A 22963-nucleotide genomic window follows, 5' to 3' on the forward strand; every position below is an offset into this window, starting at 1 on the left:
AACTCTGTGGATATGGAAGGAAAATAAACAGCGATCTCACCTGTCAGATGTGCGACAGGTTTGGAAGGAAGAACATCGCTGGGCCTCTCAGTGGGAGAGTTCACATCTGTGAGGAGGATAAGTCATCATTAGTCTGATGTGGATAATGGAGTAAGAAAAAAAAAAACGGCACAAAAAGGTGCTGCGACTAACCTGCAATGAGCTTGGAGGACGATCCTGAGGTGGCCTGCAATGGGAATAAGAACGTGCTATTAGCACATATAAAGCAGATCATCCCCGACAACAACGATTTAGAATGAGATTCACCACAGTTGTAGTAATGACTTCAAAAACTGTTGTTCTACAAGTACAGAAGCCCGAAGCAGACACAAGTCCGTACTTTTTACATACTGCCTTTTCCTGTGATAATGATCATTTTCAGGTGTGTATTTTGAAAGTAGCATTCCCTCTTCGTCTGCACCCACCCCCTCCCCTCTGTGCACCCTCAAAAGCCACGCCCCTCACTTACATGCACAAGTGCCATTGGTCCAGAAGCGGACCTCAGCTCATGCTTTGAGTGTGGGCTCGTGCATGTATGGGGTAGAGAACGAGCAGGGAGACAGGGAGGCGTGTGATTGGTTCGTCAGATTGGTACCTCGTGGCAGACACTGGTCGAAGTTTTTACAGGCTTACAAACTGATACAGATGACGGATTTTGATCATTCCTTTTTCAGAGCACATTAGTTATTCATTTCTGTCTGCATGGACCTAAAGACAATTTCAACTAAAATCTGAAAAAAGTGAATCTGGAGAAAATGACCAACCCTGCCTTTAAGGGCTTCTGTACAAATGTAAGACAATCTTTAGAAAATGCTCTTCATCTTTTAGTTTTTTTAAGGACTCCTTTTTGTCTTGCGGTCAACTTGCTGCAAGACTTGCATGCAAGGACATGTCTACAAACAGAAGCTCACACACATGCAGCAAGAGATAGACCACTTCCTCCATCGTCCCTTTACCGTAGAGTACATTCTGTATACACCCTGTGTGCTAAAAAATCCCCCCCCCTTCTAACCCTGTGACTGCTGCCCTCAAAGCCGAAGAGGACAGGAAAATGAGTCACATTGAAATAAAGCAGTGGCCATCTTCACCACTATGGTGGAGACATTAACCCCTGTTTCCTCCCTCCCCAGGACGTCAGAAGATTTCTCCATAAAGAGGATGGACTATCGTGTACTTCTCCATATCTACCCGCTTTCTTCCCCTTAATAGTAAAATGATCCCACCATCAGCAGTTTTAAGAGAAAAACATTCATATGATCTGATTTCATGTCAGTGTTGTTATCACAAGGTCATTCACTGATTCTGTAACAAAGCAAAGCAGGCCGTTCAGGGCATTAGCTTAGATTCTTCTAAACGCGTGTCATAACTTTGCTTGTATTTCTACTTTGTATTGTAGATTTAACATCCAAAGATCAGAATATTAGAAATTTTAACATACATAGAATGCTTTCATTTTTTTCACAATTTAGCTTTATGTTTAAAAGTCACACATTTTTGTATTTTTTTAAATACTTTTGATGAAATTTAGCTTAAATGATTTCTATGGGTATTGAACTAATTTCAATTGATTACATTTAAGTAGAATGATATTAAAGAATGAATTAGAAATACCAAAGTTTTGAAAGAAAATCAAGATGTTACAAGAAAAGAAAGAAAGAAAATCAAAGGTTATTTTCAAAGAGGACTTTTTGGGTGAATCAGTGTTGACCCAAAAAAGTGTGAATCAGTGTGAATAAGAGCTGAGAAGAAGTGTGAATCAGAGCTGATAAGAAGTGTGCATCAGAGCTGATAAGAAGTGTGAATCAGAGTTGATAAGAAATGCATAATAGAATTGTGAAAGATGATACTTACATATTCAGAAATGTGGAAGTGGTAGATTAAGTAGGCTTCGATGAACATGCCAAACAAGGCCAGGCTCACCAGCATGAACAACAGGGTCTGTGCCACCCCAAGACGCTGTCTCTTCCGGCTCAGCCTGGGTGGCAATGGAGGCCGGTTGGCATGGGTGTCCACCACATATGGCGACGGATAGCCGCACTCTGGCATACCGTCAGCACTGTTTCTCTCTTACTAAAAGAAATAATAATTCAAAACTTAGTTGTCAGAAGGTGTTGCTTGAGAGGGGGTGCAGAGACAACAGAGACCGGAGAGACTGAGACGAAAGACCAAGTAGCAAAATGGGTGGGCTCACTTGTGGTTGGATCAAGTGGTGAAAGCTCACTAGTTGTCAGAAGGAGAAGAGACTCAGAAATATTAAGATGTATCAGCAAAGTGGTCACAGAGGCCTCTGTGTGCACTCAGTCGCTGCAAACACCAACATTTTTCAGCATGTGAACTTTCCAATGCTGCCGCTGAACCCCACAATCGATCACAAAACCTCAAGGTGGAAGGCAACAGTCACTCTGTGGGGGAACAAGTACAACACATTTCTAAACCCCCACCCCCACCCCTCCTTTAACTGTAGTGTCACTCTTCATTCACACTTCCTCCCTTATGCACTCTCTCTGTGGCTTGACACATTGTCTGTAAGCAGCAATACTGACCAGATCTCCAAATCTCAACAAAATATCACTTTGTCATAAACAACGTTTCCCTTCATGCTTTGTTGTGGGGGATAGAGCCAAGTTGTGAGGCATAAGCACATAAAGAATTACTCTAAACATAATGTTATTTCTAAATTTCTTCTGATATTAATCCAACATGTCCTAGAAATATGATTTCTTTTTTGTGAAGAGTCTTTAGATAATATTTCTTTTTTCTACAAGAATACCTTTTAACCATAATTGTTCTAAGAAAACAAATCTGAATGAGGAAGAAAACAAAACAGCCTGTCTTTCCTCTCTTCCTTTTACAAACTTTAATGTGTTCATTCATTTGGAATATTTCCACATCACTTCTGTTAACACTTTTTAGATCATTAGTCAGCTGCAAATATGACTTGACCCTAAACAAATTCTAACAAAAGGTTTCTCAGTGGATTACAGTAGTATCAGATGTACTTAAAAACATACAAAAAGTTTACCAAAGTTTGATACCAAGAAAGGCCCCATTTTCAAAATGGCGGCCGTCAGGTCCTTAAAATGACCATTACTCCTTTGTATTCCTCCTAGACCAGGAATACTGGTGCCTGATGCATGTTTTGGCCATGTAATATTCTAATTAGCATATTTGCATGATAGATAAGTGATTACAAGTACAATTATATATTAAAGCAATCTGTAACAAGCATATATGGTGTCAAAGGAAGGTGACATGAACACAGTGGATTGGGGATGGAAACTGGTGGACAACCGGTTCCTGCCAGTTATGACCAGTAAGACTGATGCCTCAGAAAGCCTCCTGCAGATGATCCACTGTAATTGCACAACTGCCTGCCGAAGACAACGTTGCAGCTGCAGGGCATATGGACTAACATGCATGTCTGCTTGTGGACCATGTCAAGTTGGGAATTGTGAGAATCACTATAATCAACCTCTATGGGAGGAAGAGTGTGATGACTAATGGTAAATCTAGTGAAGGTCACAGTGCAAAAAAGCATAAAAAATAAACCAGAATAAGAGGAAACAACTGAAGAAAATATAAAAAGATATGTATAAATAAGAAAAGTATAAATATATATATATATATATAAATATATATATATATATATAAAAATATATAAAAAACAAAAGGCAAAAAAAAAGATAACACCTTCCACTGTTATCAATGATGCATTGAACAGGGCTGCAGGAAATGAGCAGAGCTCATAGCTCATTACATCTTCCAGTGAAAACTGTCCAGTTTTCGACATGATCAGGAACTGTTGAAACAGCAAAGCAGGATCAATGGTTCGATCTTGGGCAACTTTGATGGTGGAGTCATCTGCAAGGGTTTTTGCCCGGTCTTTCCGTTTGAAGGATATTCCAAAAACGGGTTTTCCAATCATCTTTTCAATGATCTCTATTTCACCAGCGGAAATGTGTATGTCGTCGCCTCTTTCTACAGGTGCATTGTTGATTCCATCAGCTCAACCACATCAGAGCCATCTCTTAAGTTTTTACAGCAAATGGGGCAAGTTTCTTGGTTTACAACACCATAACTCATGGTCAAAATTGCATTTGGAGTGTACTTTTTCCTCAAGCTAATTTAACAATGTCATCCTCTCTTAACACACTCACATTGTTGGCCTTTTTCATGTGTTAGAAATCTGTCTAATGTGGGGGGGTGGTTTAAGTAGTCAAGGATGAATTTTGTTTGAGCAAAATGGTATACACTGTGCTGCCAACAACATTTCAATGAGGCAAGCAATATCAAATGTCAGTATTTTCTTCCACCATCTTCTGAATTGCTGAAAATTGTGAATTTAGTTTTGTTAGGTTTAGTATAATTCCACTTTTATACTCAAAAACATCTATAGAGGATGCATTACATATGTATTACCTTATTCAAATTGAAATGAGTGACCATTTTAGAGGGTTCACACACAGGCCTCGTTCGGGCTAATTCAGAGTTGTTTATGATCAAAGTTATACAACTCCAATTTAAGTTACTTTTGGGTGCAATAACTTTTATATTGAATGTCAAGTCTGTGTTTTGCCAAAAAAAAGGGTATGTGTCCAAAAACACGTAGTGAGTAGGAGTTACATGACAGGCTAAATCGTTTACATCTCTGGTTCACCCCAAACAAAGATAAAACCTTACAGTAATCTCAAAAAATCATGTATTCCATAAGTTTGTAATCATTTCAGTGCAATTTAGACAAGTCCAATGGATTCATAGACCCAGAAAACATGGGGTTAGACACCAAGATTACTTGGCTAGGTCAAATAATGAAGGAGTTAGGATATTTTAAGGGCTTCCTGCCCATCTTGGACGCCATCTTGAAAATTACACCTTTCTAGTGGTCAAATTTTGGTAAACTTTTAGTATGTTATTAAGGACACCTAATACTACAAAAAACAGCTGAGAAACGTTTTGTTAGAATTTTTTTAGGGTTAGGTGGTTTTTTTTCATATATGCAGCCGCCTTCATGAAGCTCAATACGCTTTATCTGTATATCATATCATAATATAATTTATATGCCTTGCTCAAGGGCACCTTGGCAGTGCTCAGGAAGTGGACTGGCACCTCTCCAGCTACCAGACCAATTTCTGGACATGGTCCATGCTGGGACTTGAACGCACGTGACCCTCCGATTCCCAACCCAAGTCCCTACAGACTGAGCTACTGCTGCCCATAAGATAACATAATAATATGGTTCTGGATATATACACTGTACACTAACATGAACTTCACTTTTATTTAACAGAATAAGGTATTGCTGTGATTTAATATAATGAGCTTTATTTGCAGTAAAGTAACAGTGACAATATAACTGAAACATTAAGTACTAGGCTGATGACAATGGAAAAAAAATTAAAACCATTGTATTAAATGTTGTTTATGTAAACTGTAAAACAAAGGCCTTTGTGTCTTGAAATTGCCTCACTGTTTTTCAGTAAATTATGGTTAAATTACGTTTACCATGTGAATGTATTTTCCAGTAACATCTGCAATCCAGTAAACAAGACATGGGCGTTTTAGAGCCTGCGTGTTTGACAGTTTGGAACAGACCAGTAACTGTTCAAATGGAGCTTCTTTTTAAAAAAATAACAGGGTCAGGTGCAAGCTAACTGTTACTTAATAGAGTTATAGTTAAGCTATGACAAGGCTGACTTTCCTGACACAACAATTAATACCCAAAATTTTTCAATTGTCTTTATTATAACCGTTAATGACTAAGGGAGAGGGTGAATTCAGGGTGAGAGGGGCATGAGGTTTAATGGGACAGTATAACAATTAACAGTTTATTTACTCACCTGATAAATGAACAGAATACCTGAATTCACTTTACCTCTGCTCTCTGTTCCTTTCTGCTGATTTTTCAAAGGCAACTTCTACATGATTGAGATTTTGTGACTCTTTTCATCTCCTTTTTTTAAGCAACACATTTTATCACAAGTGAAACTCATGTCCCATCACCTAGCTAGAACGAAATGCTTTCATCATTGACATTGGAACTTAGAGCCGATTGTCTGTTTGCCTCTCCCCCAGAGGCGCTGCTTGTCAACATGCAAGGCAGACAAATGCTTGGGGCCCCAGGCCAGTAGGGGGGCCCAAAGGGCTGCAAAACTTTATACCACAGCAGTGGCTCAAAATGTGCAAACTTTGCCATGACAGTAGGAAACCTCCCGAAGCGGGCCCCATCTGACACCTCTAACTCATATAATAGTTGACTAAATGATGCTTGTGTAGCCCTAAATATGTGGGAGAGACTTCCGCTAAATTATTTTGTTGGTGTTTCATTATTTGTAACATAATGGGGATGAGCGCTATTTGGAGGGCCAGCTGTGAATCTCTACCTTGGGCCCCAACAGACTCCAGAATCGCCCCTGGTCTCCCTAACTTTGTGGCATAGCCTATAAATCAACATGAAGGTACTGTGTACAATCAATTCAGCTTGACACATTAAGGCTACTCAAAGTGACTGTTACTTAAATAACTTAATGTTACCCTAACCCTAAATACAAAAGTGATATGGTACCAAAACGAGTATTCTTTATGCATTTCTTAATTTACCCATGTATCAAATTCTCCCCCTTCAGTCCCTGTACGCTGTAGTGGCTGTATAGTGAATGCTTTCACCTTAAGCGCCCTCTACTGACTAAAAAATGTTATGACAGCTGCCATTTCTCAAAGGGAATTATAAATGCTGAGAAAGAACAAGGAAAAAGGAAATTGTTACATTGAAACAAATACACATCTTTCAATTGCTACAAGCCCAAAACTACCTTCACTTATTGTACAAGCCTTCATCAGCCTTTATGAGGCTCATAGTAAGCAAACACCACATGAGCATATTGTACCTTGTCACCTCTCCTTATTTGCATGTGGCCTCAGTCCAGACTGCAGATCACTCCTGTTCCACTCAGACGTTGGCTCCTCTCATTCAACTTTGAAGGAAAAGGGAACCTGTTGATGACTGGTGGATTATGGGAGCAAGCAATGATACTGTAAGACAGACACATTGTTCATGTGTAACATAGAACAAACTTGCTAGAAGTAGATGAAGTGGACTGCGCACTGTAAACTGAGGATGATGACTGTGCCGGCAGAGCTCTGTTTGCTGGCATGTTTAACTGTTGGCCTGACTTTGGGTTCGGGGCCAAACAAAGATATTGCGTTTACATTTTTATTACCTGCTGGAAGTACAGAGTGTTTTTACCAAACCGCAGAAAACAACTGCAGCATGCACGTTGAATACCAGGTAATTATCATATTCTTCTTCATCTGTTTAACTCTTTAAATTCCTGATACAATGACAGTGTGATGGTGTAGTGTTGTGTTTCAAGATTTGGATAGCTTTATTAAAGCTTGAGAATGATGTATTACTGTAGCCTACTGAAAAACAAAAGAACAGGCTTTGGACTTTGGTCTAAATGCAGAGAGATAAGAAAACACAGTGCTGCTGTTGTTAGAGAGACATGTCCTCAGAAGGGGTAAAGAGAAGACAAACTTTACAATGAAACCTCTGGAACAATATATATTCTGGAAGAACACATTGAAAAAAAGTTCCAACAACGATATGTAGGCCTATATTTTTTGGCTCATGCAAACATATCAAGCCTAAATTCAAAAGCACATTTGTTCAACAAACCTGTTGTTATGTTTTATTGTGTCCTCAACATTTTATGGCCCTAACCTTTGTATTGCATGACACAGCAGTTATGTTATCATAGGCGAACTTCACTACCTTGAAGCGGAAGCTATAAGTGTAAAGATAAACCTGGCTACCCTGCTGTCACACATCCCTGCACTCTGTGAGTGTTTAGAACACTGGAACAGTATACACATAATGCTCACAGTACTGCAGCACGGCTCTGCTATACCTTTTTACAAACAGCTGAAGACCATGTGTTCATTAGCATGCTTAGAATTAGGTGTAATCTTCCAAATGATGACAGGTTGAACCCCACAGGTAGCTTGGTGTGATAGAAATAAAATAATGAGAAAGTTGCTGAATCAGGTCTCCTGAACACATCTGCCTAATTGGTATCACTGTGGTATTCTAAGTGAGCAGGCTTGTTGCTCAGTGTGCTATCAGGGCTAAAATTTGAATTCCACAGTTGCCCAGAAATTCTTTAAAAGCTTGAGTTGTGTGAGCATCATGTCTGGTGTTAATCTGTGTCAGTGGAAATGTGACTCAGAGCCCAGCTATGCTGCATCACTGACCTCAATCTTTCTTTTTCTGCAGGTGATAGCTGGCTCAGGTTTGGATGTTGGCTTTAGCATCATCTCACCCGGTGGATACAGGCTGGTCTCTGACTTCAGGAGATCTGATGGCCTTCACATGTTAGTCATCTGTATGCTTAACAACACCCACCTCCATTGTGCTCCATCCCTGTTCTCTTTATTTTGAATGCCTCAAAACCCCAAAATATTGGACTTTATTTCAGATGCATTTCCCGTCCTTTGAAAATGATCACACTCTCCTTTGTTGTACTCTTTAACCACGTTTTAAGCAAAGGTCACCTTTTTGCAAAGATTGACACCTTTCTGTTTTCCTGCAGGGTGCATCCTACAGATGATGGAGACTACAGGTTGTGTTTTGACAACAGCTTCAGTAAACTGTCAGAGAAGATGGTGTTCTTTGAGGTGATCATTAATAATCAGAACATCGCAGGTGGAGCCCAGGATGAGTGGGCAGACGTGGCCAGAACAGAGAGCCTGGACTACAAACTGGAGGACATCAGGGTGAGAGGGGAAAATAAAGAGCCAGTTCCTCTCCTGCAGGCATGAACCCCGTTCAGACAACAGTTCAATGGTGTCATTCTATTTGATGTGAACACATCCAAGCTCCGACTTTCATCTCCCTCTATGCTTCCTCCCTCCAGGCGAGCATGGACTCGGTGTACCAGCACCTGGAGAGGAGCCGTCAGCTCCAGGCCATGCTGCGGGCCTTTGAGACCAGGGACCGCTACCTTCTGGAGGACAACCTGTGGCGAGTGTCCTTCTGGTCCTGCCTCAGCATGCTTGTCATGCTTACAGTCGCTGTCAGCCAAATCTACACCCTGCGACGCCTATTTGATGGCACCAAGCGCGTGTGCACATAGTCAAATCCAAACTGTTTGATTATTTACACTTGAAATTTGACCCCAAAACCTCTTGCATGACTTTTCATGTAATGAAAAACTTATTTATATATTTTGTGAAATTGTGATTCTAGTCACATCAGCACATAAAACCCAGACTGTAATATACACTCACATAGTGCAGACAATATATAAAAACAAGCCCACACAAAACACTTGTAGAACCACAGTTGTTCTCACTGGAATGTTCTTTTATTGAAGCTCAGATTCTAAATTTCACATCAACATTCATAGCCCTAAGCATGTTTTATTTTTTATCAACAACAAACCACATACCAAATATCGGAAACCCTACCTCCTAAGAATCTACTCTAACTGTTTAACTGTGTAAATTATTTTAAAATACACCTGTGACGTCTTTACTGTGATGGAAAAAAATAATAATCATGTATTCACACAAATAAAACAATCTCCCTGATCAATGTCTCCATCTGGAGGTCAAATAGGCAAAAACAGTGCAGTCATGTAGATGGAAAGTACAAGTGTTGACTGAGTCATTTCATTCCTTGCAGTTTGAATGCTGTCATTTCTTCATGCAATTGCACTTCATGGCAAAAAAAATATTCAAATTGCAGGAGATAAAACCTACTGTGCATTTCAGTCGCCACCTCTCTATCTGACACTGTTTAAACTTCCTAAGAATGCTGAGCTTCCTCAGCCATCAACGTTTTGGTATTAGATCATTATGAATTCATGCTAGACCATTGGAAAGGCACTATAGGAGAAATAAAACATGCTGTATCTTTTCTTTTGCCAAATATCCCCAAGAGCTAAATCGTAAATAAATAACAATTTAAGTCTTCTGGGAGAGATAATGAGGTAAAAACCAAGGAAGAGGAAATATTTCATTGAACACAATTAGATTGTGTGCAAAGTGGATCTATACTACACAATATTTTAGTGCCACAGGTCAATCGGACAACATAAATAACTTACATAGTCGGACTTTTCTATAACTAAAAATGGCAGTTTGTAGGTTTTTCAGACAGAATCATGCACATCTGCCACAAAAGTTTTGCAGCTTTTTATTTTTCCGTGAACTGAAATGAATATATGTAGTTCTCCTGCAGTCCTGCTGCTGCCGTGGATTGAGGTCATTTCATGTTCACTTCAGGCTGGTCAAGGTCACCATTGGTTTCGACGGGGAGCCGGGCGCCTGTTCAGGAAGAATCAACCAACATTAATCTCTCAACCTTATATGACAAGCTCTTTGACAGATAATAACACTATACTGGATCCAATCATGGGAACAGCGAGGTCGTTTATAATAAGGCAGCTGTGTTTGGCTAAGAGAGATCATCCTTCATTCTCATTAGAGGACATAATTAGTCACATCCTGGGTTCCTTTCAGCAGCACCTAAAGGAGAATCGCATTAAACACAATACTATATTAAGAAGTTAGCACTGTTGAAGACTTGGGCTTATTCACCATACATCTGATTTAATATTCTGAACAGAGTTATTCTATGGGTTAACAGTAAAATATGTATCACCTAAAAATCTGTGCAACATTCAAATAGACAATATTCCCCCCTAAAGCTTACAGGTTTTTTTTTCTGTAAAAAAAGATTTTCAGTCTACTTTGATGAAATTCTGAGACATAAACTTTAAAACCTACAATGGCTGAGGTTGAGTTCTTTTATAAGCATTGTTAATGTAAGAATAAAAGGCTATAATTATTACTAATGCACAGTATTGTTTTCTTATTACGTTACATTGATTGGTAAAAAGTGTCTCCACAGTCACAGTAATGTAACTCTGCAGTAGAAAGGCTGCCAGTAGAAGGTTACCATAGAAACATGTATGCCAGTCTGCATTGGTTTAAATGAAGAGAGGGAGGAAAAGTGAGGGGAAGGCAAACCAGGAGGGGGGCTATTTGATCAAAAAGAGAAAGAAGAGAGAAAGTGGCTCACACACAGGACACAAGGAGACACCAACCACCAGAGCCAGTCCCTTTATTGTACACAACACCTCTTTATTTACTCGCCATACTAAATCAGTTCATGTTTATTCAAATCATTATTTTGCTACAGAGGCACTTGACAAGGGTTTGCAAAACAAAAAGAAAATGTTTTTTTTTTTTTGCAGGTTGGTTTCCAACCCCTTCTACCAAATTCAGGCAGGGGAGGGAAAGAGGAAGGAGCAGGGTACATCCATTAGGAAGGGAGGCAGTGTCGCCACAACCTAATGTATCACAGGGTATTTACAGTCCGGGCTTCACAGGGGCAGGCTAACATGACAGGCACATGGGATTTTGAACAAACTTTGGCCAATAGGAATTTTCCTTCAAGAACTACTTTAGATTTGCCTACTAGGTCTTTGTGAAAGAACTTATGTAAAGGGAACATTTTTCCAAGAGCTTGTTAAGCTCATTCAGGCACTGTCACTGAAAGCCAGACCTGCACAGAAAAACACAGGGGAAGAAAAAGCACACGCTGTCTGGAGAGTCTGGATTTGGACAGTTCTGGTTTTTTTTTTTTAAGTTTCTTATCTTGTCAGATTGGCTGATTACGCTTCTCTCTGAAGTGAGAAGAGTGAAAAGTCCAGACTGCCTCTCTAGTCAGGGTGTGCCTTCAAACACCAACAATCCCCACCACCTGTTCACCACCACTACTGATCAAACCAAAAACACAAAACATCATGGTAGCCCCAACGCCGCTCCCTGCTTTTAAAGTTGTTTTTAATTGGTCAAATACCCTCAAAGAGCAATCAAAATATACTCATTGTTATCAAAAAAACCACAGCTGTGTAGACAATGTGCCCCCCCTCCCCCCACATACAACACACTTAGACAGCTCATCCCTGTAGAAGAACCCTTGATTAAGAGTCTAGGAGAAGCTGGGGAGCGGAGTTGTACAGAGCTGATTTAATTGCAACCAAAAACATTAAAAGAAAGACAAATGCCCAGGTTATAAATAATGCACCAGTAGATAACCGATCTTTTCCCCCTCTACATCCAAGGCTAATCAATGCAACGACAGAGTTAGAGCTTCTTTTAACGGGGCAACTATTGGTTCAACATATCGGGCTTTGATTAGAATAATAAGCATGTTTTTGTCATCAACCGCCGTGCGATTAAAATGAGATGCAAGTGCTAACTCCCCAGAGTAGTCCCGCTATATACAATGTTATTTCAATGCAAGGAAGCAGAAGTGATAATTATACATGTCTTGACAACTAAGCCCAGAGAGAGATGTGACCCCTAAATGCTTAAAACCATCTTTATACTCTAAACCTCAGATCTTCATCTACCCCCCCCCCCCCCCCTCGATTACAATTCGAGACTTTATCAACTCAAAATTAGCAGAGAGAAAGCTTCCAACAAAGTGCAGACAGTCTTTAGTCTCTCTCTCGGGTTTCTGTGCATAGTGTTCTGGTAAGGGACTACAACATCCCTGTAATGTCCGGCTTGTTGGGAGGGGATAGGAAACTGGGTTAGAAGTGCTGGAAATGAAACAGTAAATCTGTTTGACATCTTTTCATCTTGGATGAATAATTTAAAAAAGGGGGTTAAAGATACTCTCTCAGTCTCACACAACCCTGCCCCGTGTGTCTATACTCTTTGTTTTTTTCTTTCTGTGATTAGGATTTATTTTCTTTTAAAGCTACGTTTATTAAATTCATTAAAAAGGACAAAGTCACTCGGATAAAATAACTGAAGGGAAAAACTGTGATGGACACCACAACAGTGATTAGAAGCTTTCGTTTTTTCCATATGAGATCAGTTAGGAAATGAAAACCCAGTAAAACACTGACATCACATAAGGTGTGTATATAACAGAGATTCGACTGGGGCTTCTGGACCAAAGACAAAAGGTCTGGGAGGAAAGAAAGCATGTAACTGTTAATAAGTTATTGACTGAGATTCTGTCTGGAAGAAATAAACCAGCTGTTTCTATGAGAAAAGGGCTTGAACTGAATTTGATACATCATCTGCTACCGATAGAAGCTAAATGCATCTCAGAAATCAGCTGCGTTGTATGTGTCATGAACCATTTCCACAGCAATCGAATGTTATATTCAAGTGGTTAAGGCGTTCCTCTCGTTCATGTGCGCTGATAAAGACGGTATGAGCAGCTTATTACATTGCTTGAAGAGACATATTAATGCGGCTGGACAATGCACAAAATGCACCACTAGAAGTCTGATCCCCTCCCCTCGAGCCCCCGCCTCTGGCCTTTTAGAGTGCAGATAGACAAACCCACACACAAAACACACACAATTAGGTGGACTGGGCCACGGGTCTAGTCTAGCAGGGAGGGCTCAGCAGGGCGGATAATGGTGGGCCGGTGAGAAGGAGCGCCAGGGGGTCTTCGGCTGCAACGGGGAGAAAAGATACAGAACAAGGAGTGAGACTTGCTCACATAGAGACAGCGGAGAAACCAACACAACCCGACAGAGAGAGGAAAAAAGGTGGAGGTCAGGGAGAAACAAACGGAGTGAGTGAGGTCAGGGAGAAACAAACGGAGTGAGTGAGGTCAGGGAGAAACAAACGGAGTGAGTGAGGTCAGGGAGAAACAAACGGAGTGAGTGAGGTCAGGGAGAAACAAACGGAGTGAGTGAGGTCAGGGAGAAACAAACGGAGTGAGGTCAGGGAGAAACAACCGGAGTGAGAGAGTGAGGTCAGGGAGAAACAAACGGAGTGAGAGAGTGAGGTCAGGGAGAAACAAACGGAGTGAGGTCAGGGAGAAACAACCGGAGTGAGAGAGTGAGCTCAGGGAGAAACAAACGGAGTGAGAGAGTGAGGTCAGGGAGAAACAAACGGAGTGAGAGAGTGAGGTCAGGGAGAAACAAACGGAGTGAGAGAGTGAGGTCAGGGAGAAACAAACGGAGTGAGGTCAGGGAGAAACAACCGGAGTGAGAGAGTGAGGTCAGGGAGAAACAACCGGAGTGAGAGAGTGAGCTCAGGGAGAAACAAACGGAGTGAGAGAGTGAGGTCAGGGAGAAACAAACGGAGTGAAACAAACGGAGTGAGAGAGTGAGGTCAGGGAGAAACAAATGCAGTGAGAGAGTGAGGTCAGGGAGAAACAAACGGAGTGAGAGAGTGAGGTCAGAGAGAAACAAACGGAGTGAGAGAGTGAGGTCAGGGAGAAACAACCGGAGTGAGAGAGTGAGGTCAGAGAGAAACAAATGGAGTGAGAGAGTGAGGTCAGGGAGAAACAACCGGAGTGAGAGAGTGAGGTCAGGGAGAAACAAACAGAGTGAGAGAGAGGGGTCAGGGAGAAACAAACGGAGTGAGAGAGTGAGGTCAGGGAGAAACAAACGGAGTGAGAATGAAGTCAAATAAAAATAATATTCAATGTAGAGACGGGATGAGTGGTCAGAGTGAGAAATGATGAACAATGCCTGTGATACTTGAAGGACAGATGATGACGTGATGTTAGAGCAAAATGCTGGAAATACAGTGCAACAAAAACTGTAATGTATCAAATCAAATCAAGGTATTGATACAACAGGAGATCTTACCTAGGCACACCGGGTGGGACTCGGGCTGGCCTGGAGGGGATCTGTGGGGGTGCACTGAAGGGATCCTGGCCACTGTTATAGGCATTCATGGCCGGGCCTGGGCGAGAGGGGATTGGTGGCGCACCGAATGCAGGAGAGGGGTTAAGAGGAGCTCCGAAAGCAGGGGAAGGGTTCAGAGGTGGTCCTGGTGTTGGGCCCCGAACAGCAGGTGGGCGGCTGGGGGGCGGTGCAGCAGCAGCAGGCGGCCTGCGCTGAGGGGTTGGGCTGAGAGGAGAGTATGATGAATTGAAACTGACATCTTAACAATCATGTAAAAGATCTCATTAATCTTCCTGTAGAGGTGAGGAAATCATCACGCCCTATGTAGGAGAGATTCAATATTTTTTTTGATAATAATTTTATTTTTTTTTTTAAGGCTGATTCTGGGAAACAGGAGGTGCCACTAGATACTGTATTTCCCAGCTGTTACACTTGAAGCTTATCTAGAACCTTATCTCACCTGGCTTCTTGCATCCAGGTGTCATTGACAGGTGGGGGTGCTGGGGTGGAGACGGTGCTTGTACTAATGTCGCCAATTATGTGCAGTGCCTCCTTAAGTGCATGATACATGCGCAACATTTCGTCTCTCCGCTGGGCCTGGTCGACTGACTCCTCCATGAGGCTGTTCTGGTCTCCAGACGAGTAGAGGTAGGCCAGCAGCTCTGAGTGGATGAAATCCTTTGCCTGAAGGAAGTAAAGATTATTTCAACAACTGTAAATGCAATTCACTTTATTTACATTAAAAATGTGTAGACGCAGGTAGGTGCACCGGAAGTCAGAAGTTAAATGATCTAAGGGTTCATAAATTGGGGGAAACGTGTAAATATATGATCAAAACATATCTTTACACACAGGTGTTAGCCAGTGTTAGTATTTAGCATAAAACAAATCCCTAAGAGTAAGAACATACACTCAGCTAGAACACCAACATTGGCTGGGCTGTACACTGCACTGTACAAAGTTGTGTTCATAGCTTTCTCTTAATTCTCTACTGGTTGAATACCTAAAACCTCCATGAAAGAAAACTGTTTAGACAAAAGAATCCACGTTTCATGACAGCCCCTTAAAATACCTTTTATCTCTGTCAATAAAAGATCAGGAAATGATTTTATTTTGTACTTTTTTGGCTTGTTGACTTTGGCGCCTCTTGTGGACAAAGTGGTGCGTCTTTGCTAATCTCATCCTGTTTATATGTCTAATCATGGTATTGAGGAACGATCGTCCTCCTCTGTTAATAGACTAACTCACTGTGGATCATTGCCGTGGAAAACAGAAACATAAATGTTCAGCAGCGTACTGTTAATGGTTTAGTCTGGCAGCGACCCGGTGGCATTTGTAACAGGGAATGAAAATACTACATAGAAATAAGTGTTGTTATAGCTGGTTGTCTCAACTGCTTCTGTAGGTGATTTAGAGGCATCAGTATTGATTCCAGTCTGTTTCATAACCAGTTAAAACTCCTCACGGGAACTTTAAGGTCACAGACTAAGATGATCTTTTGTTTTAGGTCTGTGTTGGACTTTGCATACACTCTTGTTTGTTTATGGATTGTGTCTGCTGCTGGGGACTGTTGGACTCACACTGTTGATCATGAGATGCATGATGGTCTTGGGCACGAGGTCTCTGGTGGATTTGTTGATGATGCCGATGTATGAATCCACCAGGTTGCGGATGGTTTCCACCTGCCGCTCCAGCTGAGGGTCCATAGAGAATGTGTCTGCAGGGGCAGCATCTTCATTCTCCGCCTATTGATGTCAAACAACAAAGATGAAAAAACAAATATTTCATTTCAAAACATTTATTAAGTTTCTTCATTCAAGTAGCAGTTAAGATTGTTGTCTTAATTAAGCAAAAATTGAACTTAGAAGGCGGTTGTGCTTATAACGACCGTAATAACTATTTCAGGACTTCAGAGACAGAAAGCCCACATACCTGGTCCTTCTCTGGATAAACTCCTGCCCTTAGGAATGAGGCTTTCCAGCTGTCCACATCCTCTTGGGAATCACAAGCCAGCTCTACTTGGCGAAGATCCTTGTACACATTCCTATAGAAAAGGTGAACACAATTGCCTGGTTTACACACAGTACCCAAGGACATGCATACACGAGAAACCACAACAAGAAGGTACAAATCAAAGGTCACAACCCTGACCTCTGTTCTGTGTTGAAGATTGCGAAAATGTGCTTTGTGGACATAAATCCTTTCTCAACATCTCTGATCTTCAGGTTGTCCAGAGGAAGCATATACTTCTTTTCCTTCTCCTGGAATGAGACAGAAACGTGGATTTGCAGCAGAACTTAAACAGTTTATACATCAGAAAACAGAAAAAGTCATGGTGTCATAAGGGAGCATTTTTATATTTTAATAATAAAGAGAAAGGGTAAATCTGCGTGGACCACCAGCAGGCTGGTGAGATGGAGGAGTGCGTGATGAGGAGGAGCAGGAGGAAAAGGAGGAGCATGAAGGAGTTCTGGCGGGGGATGGGGTGCCAGCTTTCCCTCTTGAACAGAGACATCTGGAAGCATTTATGTCTGCACTAACACAGAGAGTGGCGCGGGCCCAACAGTTACATCACTCACAGTTCCACACAATCCCCAGCCCCCACCACACACACAACCACACACACACATACACTAAGGTTGCAATACTTAACTGCACGTGCAGAGAAAACAAACAAACACATAAAAACATGAACAGTATACAGAAATATATCATATGCTTTAGTTCTAAAAATGTACTCCAGCAGATATCACCATCAACATTTACTCTTTAAAACCTGAAGGATTCATGGATAAGAGTCTACACACATGCACACACACAATCACCCACCCACCCCACCCCACCCCACCCCACCCCCCCCCCCTCCGGCCCCCGTAACCCAGTACGATTTCCTGCAAATTCCAAAGTCAGATCCCGGCTGGAACATTTCAGCCCGCCTGCCACGTCAGTTTGCCTCCACCATCCTCCCTCTCGCACTCTCTCTTTCTGCTTCTTTGCTTTTTTCGCAAAATGCGGCCGATACCAAATGCCCCATTTGTGGCTGGCTTTGGCCGGACTAAGGCCGTTGCACTAGAGTTCATCTTTAGTTGTGTTTTGTGGAGATATCTTTGAGGGGTCTTTTATCGTCACACAGAGAGAGGATACAACTGAAGGCTCATTTGGTGAGTGATCAAAACGCTATTGGAGCATTTTAAAAACTCAGAAGTCACAGAAGACTTTTAACTTCAATCAATGTTTTTTAAATATTCAGACTTCAACTATAAGCACCCTGACATGTTCTTTTATTGCAACTTTTTGAAAGGTCTTTAATAATATCAATGAACTGTAGAGTTTGCTGGGTGTGCACACTCAAGGTTATTTAGCCACAGCAGCGCAACCATGTCTGTTTATTTGCTTGAGTTGGTTAAAATAAATACTTTAAAGATTCAATTTTCCTATTTTAAAAAATACACATTTATCCAGATTCCAATATTTCAGCAGTATGGGTCTAGATATATCAACCACTTCTCTTTTTAAAAATCATTTCAGAGTGCTAATGTTTGCTTTCTGTGCCCTTTGTCCTACTCTCCTAGGTTAGCGACCTGTAGCTGAAGTGACCTCATGGTCTTTCCTCCCATCAGAGTCCTCCTTACCTCCCCCGCCTGCCCAGTGTTCAGACTACCTGTTCATCAGGCTACAGTTGAACAGTAGTCTGCACATTGGTTAGGCTGGGCTGGGACACCTACACATCCAAACACCGAGGGTGATGACGGCAAGTCTAAAGCTACGCACAAAAACTGCATCATCTTACTGCATTCCTGTGTGCTGTGTCACCTCAGCTCGCCGTATCACTGTATCTCCAGTATGAAAAAAACTAACACAGCACGGGAACAGAAAGTCCTCTCACCTCCTCATCCTTGTACCAGGACAGGTTCTCCGCAGTCAGGACAAACCAGTACTCTTTGGAGCCTCCCTTCATGATGCTGATGTTGAGGGTTAACCAGCCTTTCCGGATCACCTGTGCAGATGAAGATGTAGCACAAAGAAAGGGTGGTAGGGAGAGAGGGGTACCAGGAGGATGGAGGGAAAACAGCTTTATCAATCAGGCGTATGCACTGGTGACATGAGGGTCCCATTAATGTTTCAACAATCATACTGGGATATAATTGAAACTAATAAAATCTGAAGTCCTTACCTGCTGCATAACTGTAAATAGGGTTGTCTTTTTACCTTTATATTCAATTTAGGTTCTTGTGATTTTTTAAATATGCACTCAAACAAAGTTTGAAACTTAGTTTTGAAAGTTGAGAAAATACACAATCAGTAGAAAACACTGTGTGCTATATGGCTAAATGTACAGAAAAGCATCAATGCTTCAAATTCTGAATATGTGATGTATTCCTTGTTTTGTTTTCAGTCAGCAGAATAGAAATCCTTAAACCAACAAACAGGTCCAGATGGTGTCCAGACCAAGCTATCTTCAATACAGTGTCAGAGATCGTAGGTCGGCGGTGGTATGTTAGTGTCAGTGGGTCAGTAAAAGCTAACCTATGTACTGGGTGTTAAAAAAAAAGCAGAGTTAGTGGAGTTAACTTTGAAAGGGGACACACAAAGCAGGGTGTACACACCCTCATTAGGTAAAAAGAGGGAAGGAATGAGTTTAAAAAAAAAAAGGTATGGGGAGGAAAAAAGCTTAAATACTGAGGAAAGAAAGCAGGTTTAGTAGAACTCCTGAAGGGGCTGAAATCTAAACAGCAAACTTCATATTTTAAGATGGAGAGGGAGCGAACACACGAGACAGAGCTGAATCGAGAAATCGCTCTGTGAAGACTAAACGGTTCATTTTCTAGGAGCCTTTTAAGCTGCAATGTCTCTCCATATAGGAAGAAATTAAGGGTGTAGGGCTTTACTCTATGTAAAAGATGTGCTCCTATAATAAGTAAAGCTAGCTAGCTAATAGAGTAAAAAAGGTTTCAGGTCTGCTGTAGACCTCTCGCCTGCACTCCCTCTCCATCCATTAGGGGACTAGAGTGAGTTAAGACCAAAAAAAAAGCTTCCATTAGTTCAAAAGCACAAACATAAACATGAGAGAGAATGACACAGGAGCTATACGGGGAGTTTGCCTTGTCGAGGAGGTAACATTAACTTTTCAGAACAAAGGAAATGTTTTCAATCCCCTGTATTAAAGTCGGTGACCAAGTTCATATACAGAAAGAGGAAACCATGAGATATGAGGGTGTTACAGATGAGATGCTTTTGTTTCTGCATGATTTTAAAGTAGTTGTGAACTGTCAAAGTTACATCCATGTCTGACCAGTGTATGTGATGCAGATGAGTCAATAAAGATGTTTGATTAGATTTGTGATTGAAAACAAAGATTCACAGAAACTAAAGTGATTATGATAAAACATGCCAATTTAAAAATGTGTGAAGTCTTAAAAACAAAGTCGCCTAACATTTTGATTTCACCATTATAATACATCCCAAAGCTGTGACCTTTAAATTGTTATCGGCTCTGAATCAAGAAGGACCACTTAAGAGACTTAGAGACAGGTTCTTTCCTTTTCAGTCGGAATGTTAAAGGAATTACAACGGAAACAAATATTACGACCGTCGGTTAGTCGTTTGAAACAAGATGAATGAATTTAAATTCATAAAAAAGAAAAATCAAAAATGTATTCTACTGTGTGTTACCGATTTCCTTGCTTCCCCCCTTTCTCCCTTGTTCTGCCCCCCCCGATGGCGTTCAGGATGATTCTCACAAGGCAAACTTTTCAGTCACCGTGCTGAGGCGGCAGCAGAGGTATGAACCTGAAGACACGAGAACTGATGGCGTCCACAGTCAGTGGTGGAAGATTCCCCAAGTTTCTCTTTGGGGCACTTTATAACACACGGTCTTACAGAGTGTGGGGGTAAAACATGTATATCTTGAGTCCAAGATCTTGGTGGACAGAGGGTAAAATGTTAGTAGCGACCCAGATGTGCACAATTAAAGGCAATTATAGCCTTAATGAAATGAGACCAAATTACATGAGCTGTGTTTTACTTTAGAGACAGTTCCAAATTACTGGTAACTGTGTGCTAATGCTAGAATGATCAATGATATCCGTTTGATCAGCCGTGAGACTCTACCTTTTCCTCATGGCCCTCTCCAAGTCCGCCAAGCTGCAGAGGGGTAAAATGACTTCATGTGGTGAGAAGTATTGACTCCTGTATTCACAGCAAACCGTTTCTCCTGTTATCTCACAGCACTTTGTCTCTTCCACCCTAATCATATAGGCTGACCTGTGTGTGATGGCCTCAGTTCTTCTATGCGGTCTACCCCTGCTGCCCCCTGGCAGGGCGTGGTTTAAATCTGTGGGGTACTTACCAGAATCTCACCCTGCGGTAATAGGAAGTGTAGGGGGAAATTAAAGCAAAAGGGGGGGACAGTATAAAATCAAGGCCAGAAGAAATGAGAAGGCAAGCAAGCAGAGTCGAGGGAAGGCCAGAGGAAGGAGAAGGGAGGGAGGGTAGAGGGTATCAAAGGGAGAGTCAGACGGAAACAAAAGTGAGAAGGAGAGAGAAGGGATCGAAGGAGAGAGAAAGAGTAGAGAATTCAAAAGGTGACAAGTGAGAATGGAAGATTCCAAGGGAGCAGCAGAAGGAAAACAGAGAGAAAGAATCATGAGACAACCAGAAGAGGACAGAAGAAGACAGTCAGGAGAGAGAGACAGAGAGAGAGACAGAGCAAGAGAGTTACATGCAATTAGAATTACTTCAAGAACATCAAAACTTGGTTATGTCATAATTGTTGCTCAGCTGACAGGTGCGAGTTTCCATGCACATTCTGAATTACAAAACATAAAAAAATGCTTGTGTGTTAATGGGAAAGCAACAAGTCAATCAACAAAACTATCGGAGCGTTTGTTGCTTTGTTGGTGAACAACATGCCTGGGTTACATGCAGACAGCAATTAATAATAGCCATGGAAACAAAGACACATGTTTCAGAAACGTGGGGAAGCAGGGTCTTCTTTGGGTTCACTAATGCAACTCTCCCCCTCACTGTGATCTTTAACTCCGATCGGCAGTAATATCATAATAATCCTCTTTCAGAATCTTATAAACACACATGAAATCCAGAAAATGTGACTAAAACATCAGTCGGACAAAAAGAGGACCCGCTTTATAACATCATGGACAGCGATCAGGGAGTTGATGATGAGAATTAGGGAAGACTGGGTACAGTCAGTAGTTACAATGATGTACAGTGTCGGGTATTGTTAACAGTAACATACATATGCAGATATAGATTAATGGCTATAGGATAAATCATCGCTGAAGGGAGGGAGGGAGGTACATATTCACATTGTTGATTAATAGCCTTGTAATGGGAGGTATCAGTCGGGGGAGATGAAATGTGGGACAGCTGAAAGGTTTCCTACCTGGTTGGGTATGGCCCTCTTCTTGTTTGCAGCCGTGTTCCTTTGTTGGGCGCTGTCGTTACACAAAGATGGGCAGGAAAGACAATTAATGTGGAGCACGTCACTCTAAACCTATTCCAAATAAGCACACTCAAACTAAAATGTCATGTTACATATGCTCCATGATACTCTATGAATTTCCAGTTTTATGTTTTATAGCCTTTAGTGCAGAAGCCCCGAGAGACAATTGAGAAAATAATCTAGTGGTCCGTCTCTATGTATCAGGCATGCAATTGGCGATGAAAAAAAAGGCAGGAAAATATACAGTACAAAAAGTGCGGACCATAGCAACATAAACTGAAAACATACAAAAACACAGTGTCTCTATCAAATCGTCCTCAGAACTTTGCGCTCGCAGCAGACTGTCTTGTTAGCTGTAGGCTAACGGATGCTTGCGTTGGAGTTTGTTTGTAGCTCGGCAAATGAACACAGAGAGCCAAGATGGTTCAACACTGTCCTTGAAAATCTGCAATTCAAGTAACAGCGGAAAACCAGCTAACATCCCTTTGGATATTGAACATTTCAGAAGTCCAGAAAAAAAGTGGAATTCCAGAAAAATACAGAAAGAAAATTACATCCCTGAGTGATAAATGAGCAATCCTTCTCTTTTATGTGCACAATTTGAGCACATGCTACTAAAATATTTTACCCAGAATTGTTCTTATTCCCCTAAGAAACCTATTTTCACCTCTGAAAACAGTGAAGGCCAAAGTTTTTACGGGTGCAACAATGTTTTTTAAGTGTAATACAAGAGGCTGAAGGACTTAGACTAGAGAATAAACATTTCCTCAATGGTAAATGGACT

The 22963-nt window shown here is 41.4% G+C and overlaps 3 protein-coding genes and 2 long non-coding RNA genes across 11 annotated transcripts in view; 3 read left to right on the forward strand and 2 right to left on the reverse strand.

The window, feature by feature from the left end:
- The window catches only part of tnfsf14 (TNF superfamily member 14), a 3507-nt gene extending 1099 nt beyond the window's left edge, over positions 1-2408 (reverse strand). The window contains exons 1-3 of the mRNA XM_061026574.1: positions 1891-2408; positions 193-226; positions 41-106 (exon numbers count right to left, since the gene is read on the reverse strand). Coding sequence (XP_060882557.1) covers positions 41-106; positions 193-226; positions 1891-2085 — 295 coding nt within the window. The 5' untranslated portion in view covers positions 2086-2408. The remainder of the gene's footprint in view (positions 1-40; positions 107-192; positions 227-1890) is intronic.
- Positions 2409-6936: 4528 nt separating this feature from the next.
- On the forward strand, positions 6937-9627 carry tmed1a (transmembrane p24 trafficking protein 1a). Its single transcript, XM_061065396.1, has 4 exons — positions 6937-7324; positions 8312-8409; positions 8628-8811; positions 8952-9627. The coding sequence occupies exons 1-4, from the start codon at positions 7124-7126 to the stop codon at positions 9168-9170; spliced, it is 702 nt and encodes a 233-aa protein (XP_060921379.1). The 5' UTR covers positions 6937-7123; the 3' UTR covers positions 9171-9627.
- dnm2a (dynamin 2a) overlaps positions 9380-22963 on the reverse strand; it is a 30747-nt gene continuing 17163 nt past the window's right edge. For 2 of the 7 annotated variants that reach the window (XM_061065384.1, XM_061065388.1), the window contains 9 exons: positions 22120-22171; positions 20826-20858; positions 18601-18711; positions 16866-16975; positions 16647-16758; positions 16295-16459; positions 15175-15398; positions 14676-14939; positions 11148-13526 (listed from right to left, as the gene is read on the reverse strand). In XM_061065384.1, coding sequence (XP_060921367.1) covers positions 13454-13526; positions 14676-14939; positions 15175-15398; positions 16295-16459; positions 16647-16758; positions 16866-16975; positions 18601-18711; positions 20826-20858; positions 22120-22171 — 1144 coding nt within the window. In that variant the 3' untranslated portion in view covers positions 11148-13453. Of the gene's footprint in view, positions 10366-11147; positions 13527-14675; positions 14940-15174; positions 15399-16294; positions 16460-16646; positions 16759-16865; positions 16976-18600; positions 18712-20825; positions 20859-21063; positions 21076-22119; positions 22172-22963 lie in introns of those variants that run through there. The other 5 variants (XM_061065385.1, XM_061065389.1, XM_061065386.1 and 2 more) reach the window with 3 other exon arrangements.
- Positions 13522-14061, forward strand: LOC132995423 (uncharacterized). Its single transcript, XR_009677019.1, has 2 exons — positions 13522-13657; positions 13795-14061. It is a non-coding gene; the product is annotated as an uncharacterized LOC132995423 (long non-coding RNA).
- On the forward strand, positions 17644-20051 carry LOC132995422 (uncharacterized). The gene is made up of 2 exons (XR_009677018.1): positions 17644-17875; positions 18287-20051. It is a non-coding gene; the product is annotated as an uncharacterized LOC132995422 (long non-coding RNA).

This window comes from Labrus mixtus, chromosome 20, assembly GCF_963584025.1.
Source record: "Labrus mixtus chromosome 20, fLabMix1.1, whole genome shotgun sequence".
Lineage (NCBI taxonomy): Eukaryota > Metazoa > Chordata > Actinopteri > Labriformes > Labridae > Labrus > Labrus mixtus.

Coding starts and splice junctions, on each gene's coding strand:
- tmed1a (XM_061065396.1), top strand. CDS start 7,124: ATGAAGTGGACTGCGCACTGTAAACTGAGGATGATGACTGTGCCGGCA. Junction 7,325..8,311: donor GCATGCACGTTGAATACCAG/GTAATTATCATA, acceptor CTTTTTCTGCAG/GTGATAGCTGGCTCAGGTTT. Junction 8,812..8,951: donor ACAAACTGGAGGACATCAGG/GTGAGAGGGGAA, acceptor TCCTCCCTCCAG/GCGAGCATGGACTCGGTGTA.